Source organism: Balaenoptera acutorostrata, chromosome 19, assembly GCF_949987535.1.
Source record: "Balaenoptera acutorostrata chromosome 19, mBalAcu1.1, whole genome shotgun sequence".
In the NCBI taxonomy this organism is placed as follows: Eukaryota; Metazoa; Chordata; class Mammalia; order Artiodactyla; family Balaenopteridae; genus Balaenoptera; species Balaenoptera acutorostrata.
Window position 1 is genome coordinate 56,308,694 of NC_080082.1, and position 12,378 is coordinate 56,321,071.

Genomic DNA, 12,378 nt, shown 5'->3' on the forward strand with positions numbered 1-12,378 from the left:
CAGAGATGACCCAGAATGGGCAGGGCTGGGGTGGGGGAGCCCAGAGGAGGCACCTGACTCAGCCTAGGGGAGCAGAAAGGGCTTCCTGAAGGAGGGGATGGTGCGACTAATACTAAAATGTCACCTCTCCCAGTATAACAATTGCTCTCCTGTATGGACAAAGTAGCCTTGACCAGTCTAACCAATAACTCCGAGGCTGACCTGTAATCTAAGACTTCCCTGGTGTCTGACCAGTGACCACCCCACCCCCAACTCATCAGAGGCCCGGGGAACCTCTCCCAGCATGACCAGCTGCCCCCTATTCTGACCAGTGTTGAGGGCTAGCTTCTCCCAGGTAACCAGTGAAATCTCACCCCCATCCCCCAGCCAGCGTCTAGGGATTTTGTCCCAGTCAGGCCTGGCTTGTGAGGAGCCGTGCACAGTCTGATCTGTGATCCCAAGTCTGACCTGTGACCCTTCCTTCTGACCCATGGCAGGGGCTCCTCCTCCCTTCCCTCAGGTGCCCTGGCCTCCCCCCTCCCCCACTCACCTGCTACTGCCAGCCTGATTCTCTTCCCCTCCCCCCAAAGTTGGGAGGGAGTGAAGGGAAGAGAAAGAGAGGAAGGGGGGGTGGCATTCCTGGGATTCCCTGGATGGGGGGAAGAGAGGGAGGGCCCTACAGAGGAGAGCAGAGGAAAGCGCACCCCACGGCCCCAGTATCTATCACAGAGGCCTGGGCAGACCTGGGATTTGAAGACCATTAGATACAAGAGATTGAACTGGTGGGTTCCAGGCCACTGGTCAGACAGAAAAGCAGCCTGGCGCACTGGCCACTGGGGAGGCTTCACAGGGCATACTGGGAGAAGCTGTTCTAGGCCTCTGGTCAGGCTGGGGATTGCTGGTTGGACTGGGGAGGCCAGTGCAGGCCACTCGTTGGACCGGGGCCAGCTATTTTAAAACGATGAGGCGAGCCCAGGCCACCTGCCATGGGGGGAACGAGTCCCCCAGTCAGATTGAGGGGGAGAGAGAGGGTCCGCGGTTGTCCAGTGAGGTCCCCGCTCGGGACACCGGCTGGACTGGTCAGTCAGGCCACCCGCCGCGGGCGCTGGTCAGCCTGAGCCTGACACCCCGCGGGCTGGGGGCGGAGGGAGCCCCGCTCCCGGCTGAGCGCCGGGAGGTCGGCTCCGGGCAGTGGGAGGTCCTGGCCCGGCGCCCGGGTTTGGGGGGAATCGAGGGGGGCCGGGCGGGGCGGGGCGGGGCTACCTGGGGCGGGGCCTCCTCGCTCCAGCCCTGCGTCCGCCGAGCCCCAGCCCGGGCCCAGTTGTTTCCTCCGCTGCCGCCACGCCCGCCGCCGCCGCCGCCCGCCACCTTGAACATGGAGCCCCCGGACGCCCGGGCCGGGGCGCGCGGGGCCCCGCGGCTGCTGGTGTTCGCGCTCCTGCTGGGGGCGCACCCAGGTATGGCTCAGGCTGAGAGCAGGGGGCGGCCCCTGGGGGCCCCCGGGAAGGGGAGAGGGGAGGGGCTTTCACCGACCCAGGAAGCCTAACCTGGGGACCCCAGGGAGGAGGGATATGGGAGCATGGGGTGCCCCTCCCAGTGAGAGACCTGGGGACAGCCAGGCAGAGGGGCTGGGGATCCACTGCAGTGGGTTAGAGGCGACCTGAGAAGTCGCGGGACCCAGGAGCGCGGGCTCTCCGCTCCCTCCCCTACTCAGACCCTGGGATCTGCCCCCAGAGGTACAGGCTTTCAGTGGCTGGAGCTTTCCCCGGCACAGAAGAGACCAAAACAGATCTCCCCGCTCAAAAGTTGTCAAGTTTTGAGAGGGTCAGGGACGCTGTGGCTAGAAACCAACAAGTCACATGCATTTGAGGGTTCTCCCCCATGTAGATTCAGAGCCCAGACTCAAAAGGACCGGCCTGCCCCGCCTCCACCTCCATGGGAAAGGGCTGGGGCACCAGCCGTGACGGCGGAACCAAGTGTTTCCAAATGACAGTGCCCCCTTTCCGGAGGCCCCAGATGATAAATCCACACACCTGCATGGTGGTGGGAGGAGGGGAGAAGGCCCTGAGAGGCTGGCAACAGAGGGACAGAGAGATGAGAGAACTGGCGGAGAGAGAGAGCTCTTCGTCTGCCCTTGCTGTCTGCCGCTCAGCCCCAGCCCAGGGCACCAGCTTGCTCCCACCTCCCTCCCAGGGGGCAGGCCTGAGCCACAGGTGGGTGCCTGGGAATCCAGGCCCCTGGCACAAGCATGGCAAATAGTGGGTCCCCAGGGGCAGAGCTGGGCCAGGCTGGGCGGGGAAGGGAACGGAGGTTCTAAGAACTGAGAGCTCAGGCCAGGATGCCAGCCCAGAGAGTGAAAGAGCTTGCTTTCCCGATGCGAGCAGCTCTATCTGCCAGGATCCTGGGACAGGAGTGTCGGCCCTCAGCTCCCTTCTCCCTGGGGACCCAGGATCCGGGGCCTCAACCCTATACTGTTGTGAGGTGACACACTGCTCTATCAAAGAGTCAGAGGGGCCAAGGAGCGGGTAGGGGGCTCAGGCAGGTCTGAGCCAGCCGGTCCCTCCCACATTCCTGAAACCTGCCCAGCCCTGTCCCCCTCACCGCGCCCACACACCCACCCTGCCTCAGCTCCGGCCCAGCCCCAGCCTCCCACCCCTGAGGGAGAGGGCCAGGGGCAGGGCCGGGCCACATGGAGACTGAGAGAGACACAGAGACCGGGAAACTAAGAGATGGAGACCCAGGGTAAGGGACACACATGCAGAGGCGGAGGCTAAGATGAGAGAGAGATGGTTATCCCACATCACTGTGCCAAGCCCTATGCAAAGTGCTGGAGGCAAAGGAATGAGCCCACCCAGCCCTGCCCTTGAGGGGCGTTTGGTCTAGTGAGAAAAGCAAGGACAGACACGATTTGAGCCCAAGAGGATTGAATGGAGGCCACTGGGGCCCTGGGTGGCCCAGGGGAGGAGCGCTTAGTTCTGCAGGTGAAGGGCGAGATGGAGAGAAATGCTGATGGGATCTGAAGCTCAGAGGCGCAGAGATGAGAGATGAAGGGAGAGAGGAGCTGGGTCCTGGGGGAGGAGGGGCTGGGGGCTTGGATCCTGGGGCTGAGGGAGGAGGGGTTGGGGACCTGGATCCTGGGGCTGAGGGAGGAGGGCCTGGGGGCCTGGATCCTGGGGCTGAGGGAGGAGGGGCCAGGGGCCTGGATCCTGGGGCTGAGGGAGGAGGGGTTGGGGACCTGGACTCCTGGGTCTGAGGGAGGAGGGGCCAGGGGCCTGGATCCTGGGGCTGAGGGAGGAGGGGTTGGGGACCTGGACTCCTGGGTCTGAGGGAGGAGGGGCCAGGGGCCTGGATCCTGGGGCTGAGGGAGGAGGGGTTGGGGACCTGGACTCCTGGGTCTGAGGGAGGAGGGGTTGGGGACCTGGACTCCTGGGTCTGAGGGAGGAGGGGCCGGTGGCCTGGATCCTCGGTCTGAGGGAGGAGGGGCCGGGGGCCTGGATCCTGGGTCTGAGGGAGGAGGGGTCGTGGGCCTGGACTCCTGGGTCCTGGGGAAGGAGTGTCTGGAAGACTGCCTACTGGTGGTGGTGGGAGAGAGCTCAGTCGCCCTCCCGCAGGTGCCAAGGCTGAGGTGCGCCTGTCTGTGCCCCCTCTGGTGGAGGTGATGAGGGGGGAGCCTGTCACTCTGGACTGCACCCCTTTGGGGGCCCATGACCATTTCGTGCTGGAATGGTTCCTGGTGAGTGCTGCTGGCTGGGGGCCAGGGGATGCCAGAGCGGGGCCTGAGGGTCAGGGCGCAGTGGGGCTGCAGACGTTCATTCCCTCATCAGAGCCCAAAGGCCCCTAGAAGCTCCACCAAGCTGCCTTTCCATTTTACAGGTGGGGAAATGGAGGCCCAGCAAGGGGAAGGCCCTCTCCAGGGTCCCCTGGTGTGCGGGCACAGCCGAGGCTAGAATGAAGAAGTCCCCCTTCAGAGCGCTGGCTCTTGAGAGAGGACATTTAGAGGCAGACACCCAGAAAGCAAGAGTCTGGGGGGTGGAACTAAAGAGAAAAAGAAAAGAATGGGGAGAGAGAGGGAGGGAGAGGGAGACAGGTGGGAACAGAGTGAGATGGAGAAAGAGGGAACCAGAGAGAGGAAAATGTGACAACAGACAGGGAGCGGGGGTGGGGGGGTGGGGGGGTGGAGAGAGGGACAGAGGGACCAGAGAGAGAGAGAGAACGTGAGGCAGAGACCCACGGAGCAGCAGAAAGAAAGGGACATCGAGGAGGGAGGGCCGGGCTGGCAGGCAGCCCCCAGCTGAGGTGCTCCCCCGCCCACAGGCCGACCGCTCTGGGGTCCGCCACCGCCTGGCCTCGGCCGAGCTGCATGGCACTGAGCTCCAGGACAAGGTGCACGATTCCCGGGGCCGCAGCCCCCCATACCAGCTGGACTCCCGGGGGCGTCTGGTGCTGGCTGAGGCCCAGGTGGGCGACGAGCGGGACTACGTGTGCTTGGTGAGGGCGGGGGCAGCGGGCACTGCCGAGGCCACCGCGAGGCTCAATGTGTTCGGTGAGTGTCTGGGGCGCCCCCCGCGAGCCGCCCTGGGAAGGGGCAGGCCGGTGAGAACCCCGGGAAGGGGCTCCTGACAGTAACATCTCTCCTGTAGCGAAACCAGAGGCCACCGAGGTCTCCCCCAACAGAGGGACACTGTCTGTGATGGAGGATTTCGCCCAGGAGGTACCTCGGGCCACACCTTGATTCTAGGGTTCTGGGGGCGGAGGCGGCTGGGGACCTGGACTCCTGCATCCTAAGGTCAGGAGGGGCTGGAGGCTTGGGCTTCCACGTCTGAGGAGTAGGGTGCTGGGAGCTGGACTCCTGCGTCTGGCTGGGGAGAAACCCTAAGGGAAGCGGACCCAGACTTCAGGGTCCTGGCTCCGAGCCCAGTGCCGGCCTGTGTCTGCCCCAGATAGCCACCTGCAACAGTCGCAATGGGAACCCGGCCCCGCAGATCACGTGGTACCGGAACGGGCAGCGCCTGGAGGTGCCCATGGAGGTGAACTCCGGTGAGTGCGCGGGAGCCCAGCTAGACTACCCGGGGGGCTGCGGCTGCGGCGGGGGCCTGGGCCGGGCTGGCTGACCGTCTCGTCCTTCCCGCTCTCCCAGAGGGCTATATGACCAGCCGCACCGTCCGGGAGGCCTCGGGCCTGCTGTCTCTCACCAGCACCCTCTACCTGCGGCTGCACAAGGCCGACCGGGACGCCAGCTTCCACTGCTCCGTGCACTACCGGCTGCCCACGGGCCGGCACGGCCGCCTGGACAGCCCTTCCTTCCGCCTCACCCTGCACTGTGAGTGCCCGCCGGCCTCCGACCGACCTGACCTTGGACTCTACACATCCCTGTGGCCTGACCCTCCAGGCTGACCCACGACCTGCCACTCCCCTCTGGCCTTCCACTCCCTTCGCTCGTGCTGCAGTTTGTACTGGCTTCTGGCCTTTGATCTCTGAGCTCAAATGGTAGCACGAGCCCCACCCTGACTTCTGACGCCACCCCCCCCATAGCACCCTGAACCCCACGGAGTTTCATGACTAAACGTGCCCCATCCTTTCACACCACATTGGGTCCCCTGAATCTCACACTGACCTGTCACTCACACCGACCTCTGACCCTTGACCTGTTCTCTCAGCCTATCTCAACCTCTGACCTCGCGTCCCTGATCTCAGAGTAAGTGCGAACCTGAGCCTTGAAAGATAGAACCTCTAACCTTTCACTGACCTCTTTCCCTTAATCCAGCCCTGCCTTTTGCCGTTGACCCTGATCATGAGTCTGCCCTTTGCCTTAGATCCCACAGAGCACGTGCAGTTCTGGCTGGGCAGCCCGTCCACCACTGCAGGCTGGGTTCGCGAGGGTGACTCTGTCCAGCTGTTCTGCCGGGGGGATGGCAGCCCCAACCCGGAGTACACGTTTTTCCGCCTTCAGGTAACTCACCCCATCATCCCCTTGGAGCCGCCAACCTCTGACCTCTGCACCATATTCACCTGCACCAACTTCCGACCTTTCACCTTGGTGGTCCCTGGCTTAGCAAGGCACCTGACCGGTGTGACCCAGGAGCTATCGGGACCTCTGACCTCTGATTTGAGAGAGTCCTGACTCACCGTGATGCCTGACTTGGATGACCCCTGACCTAGCATGACCCTGCCAGCCTAAGGCATCTCCTGAACCAGGTTCCTCATTCCTGGTCCCCCAGGACAAGCAGGAGGATGTGCTGAAAACAAACCTCGAGGGGAACTTGACCCTGGAAGGGGTGCAGCGGAGCCAGAGCGGGACCTACGGCTGCAGGGTAGAGGACTACGACGCCGCCGAGGACGCGGAGCTCTCCAAAACCCTGGAGCTGCACGTGGCCTGTGAGCGCCCCGGGAGAGTGGGGAGGGGGTGCCGGGCGCCAGCCGCCTCCTCACCCTCACCGCCCCGCAGCCTGCCTCCAACCCTTTCTATGGTCCCTGCCCTGGTCCAGATGCCCCAGGCCCCTCCAGTCTCCCACACAAGGCAGCCAGAGAGCCCTTTCCAAAGTACAAAAACCTGACCTTCCCCTGCTTGGAACCTGCCACGGCTCCCCAGTGCTCTCGGGAGAAAATCCACCTGCCTCGCCATGGCCTTCAAGGCCCACCTGGCTGGCCTCACCTTCGGCAGACCCTTCTCCCGGCCAAGGCATTCTCCCCATCACACCACAAGCTCCTCTCCTCTTTCCTGCGATAACTCCCCATCCTCTCTACCATCCATTCCTGATCAATCTCATGGGTCCCAGTCTTCTAAGAAGCCTTCTCTGTCCACCTGCACCCAAGCCCTGTGTGAAGGCTCTGTCCCTCCTCGACGCTCCTTCCACCTCCCTTCCTGGGGCTAGACCCTGTGCCAGATGTTGGGGACACCTCTGTGAACAAGACAGCCCAGTTCCTGCCACCACAGAGCTCCAGGTCCGGTAGGGGAGACAGATGGTAAACGCTGAACAAGACACTTTGAGTAGCGATCCTGCATCTACTGGGACTAACACAGAGGGATGGGATAAGGAATTGCCTGGCGAGCGGGGATTATTTTACATTGGGGGTGTTGGAGGCTGCATCCCTAGGAAGCAGATTCTGACTGTAGGCAGGAAATTTACGGGGAGTGCCTTGGGATCCACACCTATTGGGGGGTGGGGAGGGGAAGGAAGCAGGATTGGGCAGGGGGGGAAGTTGGGCTTCAGTCTACGGAAGACCTCGGTCGGCCCCGCAGGGCACTTGGAGGCTGGGATATCCCCAGTTAGGGCGTGGGGGCCGGGCCTTTATACCCCCCCCACATCAACCCATTATTGGCTGTGGGCTGCCTGGGGGAGGAGGGGACATGACCTTGAACGAGGGGCTCTCTGAGGCTCAGGCAGTTTCCAGAGACGGCTGACAGCTGAGGGCTGACAGCTGACATCTTTGTCGACAGCTGACATCTTTTTCAACAGCTGGGGGAACAAATCCTTCAGTGCCGAAGGGGAAGCCTGAGTGTCCACAATAGAGGGTCAGAGAGGCCTCTCTGAGAAGGGGGAATTTGAGTAGGAAACCAAAGAATGGAATCAGAAATACAAAGAGCCAGAAAAAGAGCATTCCAAGCCAAGCAAACAGCACATGCAAAGGCCCTGAGGCAGGACCCAACTTGGCATACTGTAGAACAACAGGGAGAGAATAGGGTAGCTGGAGCTCCTGGGATAAGGGGGGAGGGTGGGAGATGAGGTTGAAGCAGTGGGCAGGGTCGACCAGGCAGAGTCTTTTGGCTTCATCAAGAAATGTGGCCTTGATGCCCACGGTACTGGGGAACCACCGCAGGATTTTAAGCAGAGGCAAGGGCTGACCAGTGTGTGTTTTGAAAAGATCCCTCTGGCTGCTCAGCAGAGGATGGACCAGAGAGGATAAGAGTCTTGCCCAGTAGGGAGACCAGTGAGGAGGTGACTGCAGCCATCAAGGCAGTTGGACCCTGGGGTCAGAGATGGAAAGAAGTGAGAAGATCCATTTGGGAGGGCAGAGCAGAGAAATATTTGATAAAAGGATGGGTAGTACAGAGGAGAAGGCCAGGGTTTGGGTGGTAAGTCAGAGAAGGAGCACCTCACACCTCCAAGGTTATCCATTAACCTTGGGCCCAGACATCAGATCTGGAGGCAAGTGGTCGAGGTGGGCATGTATTTTGGAGTTAGACTCCTAGATCTGGGCTCGAGGGCCCGGCTGGGAGAGTGGAGAGTTCACGGCACTGGGGAGAACTTGGCATTCTCTGCTGACGATTGTCCATTCACGTCTGCACCCCCAACAGCCCTGGAGAGTCCCTAACCGAGTGGGTGAGGGTCCGGGGAAGGTGACAGTCTGTACCCCCCTCCAGACCTGGACCCCCTGGAGCTCAGCACTGGGGAGGAGCTTTCCTTACCCCTGGGCAACAGCACAACCGTGAACTGCTCCGTGCGAGGCCTGCCCACCCCAGCCCTACGCTGGACCAAGGTGAGAGGGAAAGACGTCCCCCCAGCACAAGACCCCCCGCTTCCATCGACCCCTCCCTTCTCTCACGGCCGGCCTGGCCTGCTCTTTCTCTCCCGACCCAGGACTCGGTACCCCTGGGGGACAACCCCACACTCTCCCTCCGCTCCATCACCTTCGATTCCGCCGGCACCTACACGTGTGAGGCCTCCATGCCCACGGTCCCCGTCCTTAGTCGCACCCGGAGCTTCAAGTTGCTGGTCCAAGGTTTGGGGGCGGGAGCAGGCTTGAACAGGGATAGTGTGGGAGAGTGGGGGGCCAGGACCAAACAAGACAGGGGTCCACGGCTGGTCCTTCTCTCTCTCCTCGTTCTCTCTCCCTCTGTCCCCTTCCCTGGGGTGCCTCCCGCTCACCTCCTTCCCACCCCACCACCCCCAGGGCCACCAGAGTTAAGGGCAGAGGAGACTCAGCCCAAGGCGGAGGGCAGCTGGAGGGAAGGAGATGAAGTCAGGCTGATCTGCTACGCACGCGGCTACCCAGAGCCCAAACTCAGCTGGAGCCAGTTGGGCGGCAGCGTAAGGGACCCTCCTCTGCATCCTGAACCCTCTGGGACCCTTCCCAAGTCCCTGCCCCCTCAACGGCCCAAGCACTGTGTCACCCACCCCACGCCCCTCCGCCGACCACTTCCTCTTCACCTCTGCCCTCACCCGAGCCCTTGACCCCGTGAGCCCAGGCCTGACACGAGCCTCCACAGCTAGCAGAGCCAGCCCCCGGAGGCCAGGGCTGGGTGAGCAGCTCCCTGACCCTGAAGGTGACCAGTGCCTTGAGCCGAGATGGCATCTCCTGTGAGGCCTCCAACCCCTACGGGAACGACCGGCACGTCTTCCACTTCGGCACTGGTGAGTAACCACAGTGGCGGGACAGGAGCCGCGTGCGGGGCAGACAGAGCACTGCTGGCTGACCACCTCCCGCTCCGTCCTGCCCTGCAGTGGCCCCGCAGACCTCCCAGGCTGGAGTTGCGGTCATGGCCGTGGCCGTCAGCGTGGGCGTGCTGCTGTTCGTCGTGGCCGCCTTCTACTGCATGAGACGCAAGGGGCAACCCGGCTGCTGCCGGCGGGGGGAGAAGGGATCTCCGTGAGTGGCCTGCCACCTTGAAATTGACCTCTCGAACCCAACTCTGACCTCACCCCCAACCTCTACCCCAAACCAACCACATCCCCAACTCCAGCTCCGTCGCCAGTAAGGTGCCGTCCCATCTCCAACCTCAGACCCGATCCATGACCATCCCCTCCCCCCTCCTCATCCCCAGCTACAACCCCACCCAACCCATAAGCACCTCCCGACCCACCCCAAGCCCACCTTAACCCCAGTCCCATCCCCAGTCTCATCCCCACCTCTGATCCCAACCCCAACCCATAACTATGCCCAAATCCACCCCAACCCCAGTTTAACCCCATCTGTACCCCAGCCTCCTCTGCCCCAACTCCAACCCCATCTCCAGTCCCAACCCCAAACCCAGCCCATAACCGTCACCAAACCCGTCCCCGTCTAACCTCCTCCCCAACCCCAGCCATGTCCCTAACCTCACCCCAAACTCCAGCTTCCTCTCCATCCCCAACCCCTCCCCCAGCCGCATCCTCAACTCCAGCCGGTACCCAGCACCAAACGCAGCTTCAGCCACATCCCCATCTCCAAGGCCCCCCTGCAAACCCCATCCCATTCCCATTCCTAACTCCAAACCCATCCCCATCTGACCTCATCTCCAAGCGCAGCCACACGGCCACCCTCGGCTCCAGTCCACAGCCATCCCCACACCCATCCTCCAAACCGACCCCAGCGACATCACCAGCTCCAACTCCAACAGCATCTTCGACTGTGGCCTCAGCCTATCCCCAACCCCAGTGCCACTACCACCTCCTACCCCGTCCCAACCCGTTCCCACCCATCCCCAAGTCCATCCCCATCCAACACACGCCGTGCCCAGCTCCTTCCCCGGCCGTGACCACCTCCGCCATGCTGCCTCCTCCCGCTAGGCCACCTGGGGAACCTGAGCTGAGCCACTCGGGGTCAGAGCGGCCAGAGCAGACAGGCCTTCTCGTGGGGAGTGCCTCTGGAGGAGCCAGGCATGGGAGCAGGGGCTTTGGAGATGAGGTGCGTGAGGGCCTGGGCACCCTGGTGAGAGGGGACTGCCGGGGGTGGAACAGCCTCTATGGGCCCAGGCTGACCCCTCCATCTTCTCCCCAGTGCTGAGCCCGAGGACCTCCCAGAGGCAGTCACTGAACCCGACCTGGAGTTGCGGGCACCAGAAAACCAGCCCTGCTCACGCCTCCGCCTGCCCCCGCCTTCCCGGCCTTCCCTCATCCCTCTCGGGCCCTCCCTTCCTTCCTTTGTAGGCTGGGCAGGGACCACAGCAGCCCTACCACTGCTGGGAGGGAGGAGACCTTCCTCCAGGGAGTATGACTCTCCCAGGCCCCAGAATAGCTCCTGGACCCAAGCCCAAGGCCTGGCCTGGGACGAGACTCGAGGGTCGGCTGGCCGGGGCTATTTTTACCTCCTGCCTCCACTGCTGGTTCCCCCACCTGACGTCCTGCTGCAGAGTCTGACACTGGATCCCCACCTCACCCCCTGCCCTGCCCTCGCCCCCTCATCTGTGGACACTGGAGTCTGGAATAAATGCTGTCTGTCACGTGGACACCATCCTGTGGCCAGAGCCTCCTCTGGGGGATGAAAGGGGAAAGAGGCGCAGGTGATTCTCCCCTCCCCCCTGGCCCTCCCGCCCCCTTGCTGGACCTCGGGAGAATCTGATGTCATGGAGAAAGAAATGAGAGAGAGAGAGAGAGAGATAGAAAGACGTGACTCAGCTGGATGAGGGTGGAAGAGAGAGGTGCTGGGGGTCCATCCAGAGGGAGCTGAGCCTGGCCCCTGAGGACCAGTGCCTATTTGCGGGGTGGGGTGCTGCCCCCTTAAGTAAAAGTTCCCAGTCTCTCTTGCCGGAGACCCAGGGGAATTGAAGCTTCCAGAGGAAAAGCTCTCTCTGAGCCGTAGAGTGGATGGAATTAGGGATTTAGCTGTCTACTCTGAGGGTGGCCTGGTGCCTGCAGCTGAGGACTCCCTGGGGGAGGAGGGGTGACTTGGAGGAACCCCAGTGAAGGGGCCTGGGGCAGGGAGAAGAGAGGGTAGAAACGGCAAGGCCAGCTAGAGAGACTTACTGAGGCAGAGGAAGAGGGATTTGAAAGGAGGATGGAGAGGCTTAAGGGGAGGTAGAGGGATGGACTGGGGCAGCTCAGAGAAGAGAGAGCCATTGAGTCAGACAGACAGAGATTTGGGGAGAGAGGCAAAGACAGACAAATACAGGCATACCTTGGACCTATTTCCAGTGCAGTTCCAGACCACGGCAATAAAGCGAATATCACAATAAAGCGAGTCACATGAATTTTTTGGTTTTCCAGTGCATGTAAGTTATGTTTGCATTATACTGTAGCCTAGGAAGTGTGCAATAGTGTTATGCCGAAAAAAACAACGTGGGACTTCCCTGGTGACGCAGTGGTTAAGAATCCACCTGCCAATGCAGGGGACACGGGTTCGAGCCCTGGTCAGGGAAGATCCCACATGCCGCGGAGCAACTAAATCCGCGAGCCACAACTACTGAGCCTGAGCTCTAGAGCCTGCGAGCCACAACCACTGAGCCCGTGTGCCACAACTACTGAAGCCCGCGTGCCTAGAGCCCCTGCTCTGCAACAAGAGAAGCGACCGCAATGAGAAGCCCAGGCACCACAACGAAGAGTAGCCCCCGCTCACCGCAACTAGAGAAAGCCCACGAGCAGCAACGAAGACCCAACGCAGCCAAAATAAATAAATAAATTTATTAAAAAAACCAAAAAAACAAAACAAAAATGTACATACCTTAACTAAAAAACACATTCTGTTAAAAACGCTAATCATCAT

General features: G+C 61.8%; 1 protein-coding gene across 1 annotated transcript; it reads left to right on the forward strand.

The window, feature by feature from the left end:
* The first annotated feature begins 1,278 nt into the window (after positions 1-1,278).
* BCAM (basal cell adhesion molecule (Lutheran blood group)) lies at positions 1,279-11,130 on the forward strand. The gene is made up of 15 exons (XM_007168367.2): positions 1,279-1,436; positions 3,591-3,712; positions 4,294-4,522; positions 4,620-4,690; positions 4,920-5,016; positions 5,117-5,299; positions 5,793-5,929; positions 6,198-6,354; positions 8,342-8,457; positions 8,559-8,700; positions 8,872-9,008; positions 9,188-9,332; positions 9,423-9,567; positions 10,467-10,584; positions 10,678-11,130. The coding sequence occupies exons 1-15, from the start codon at positions 1,355-1,357 to the stop codon at positions 10,681-10,683; spliced, it is 1,887 nt and encodes a 628-aa protein (XP_007168429.2). The 5' UTR covers positions 1,279-1,354; the 3' UTR covers positions 10,684-11,130.
* The last annotated feature ends 1,248 nt before the right edge of the window (positions 11,131-12,378 follow it).

Coding starts and splice junctions, on each gene's coding strand:
- BCAM (XM_007168367.2), top strand. CDS start 1,355: ATGGAGCCCCCGGACGCCCGGGCCGGGGCGCGCGGGGCCCCGCGGCTG. Junction 1,437..3,590: donor CCTGCTGGGGGCGCACCCAG/GTATGGCTCAGG, acceptor GCCCTCCCGCAG/GTGCCAAGGCTGAGGTGCGC. Junction 4,691..4,919: donor TGGAGGATTTCGCCCAGGAG/GTACCTCGGGCC, acceptor TGTCTGCCCCAG/ATAGCCACCTGCAACAGTCG.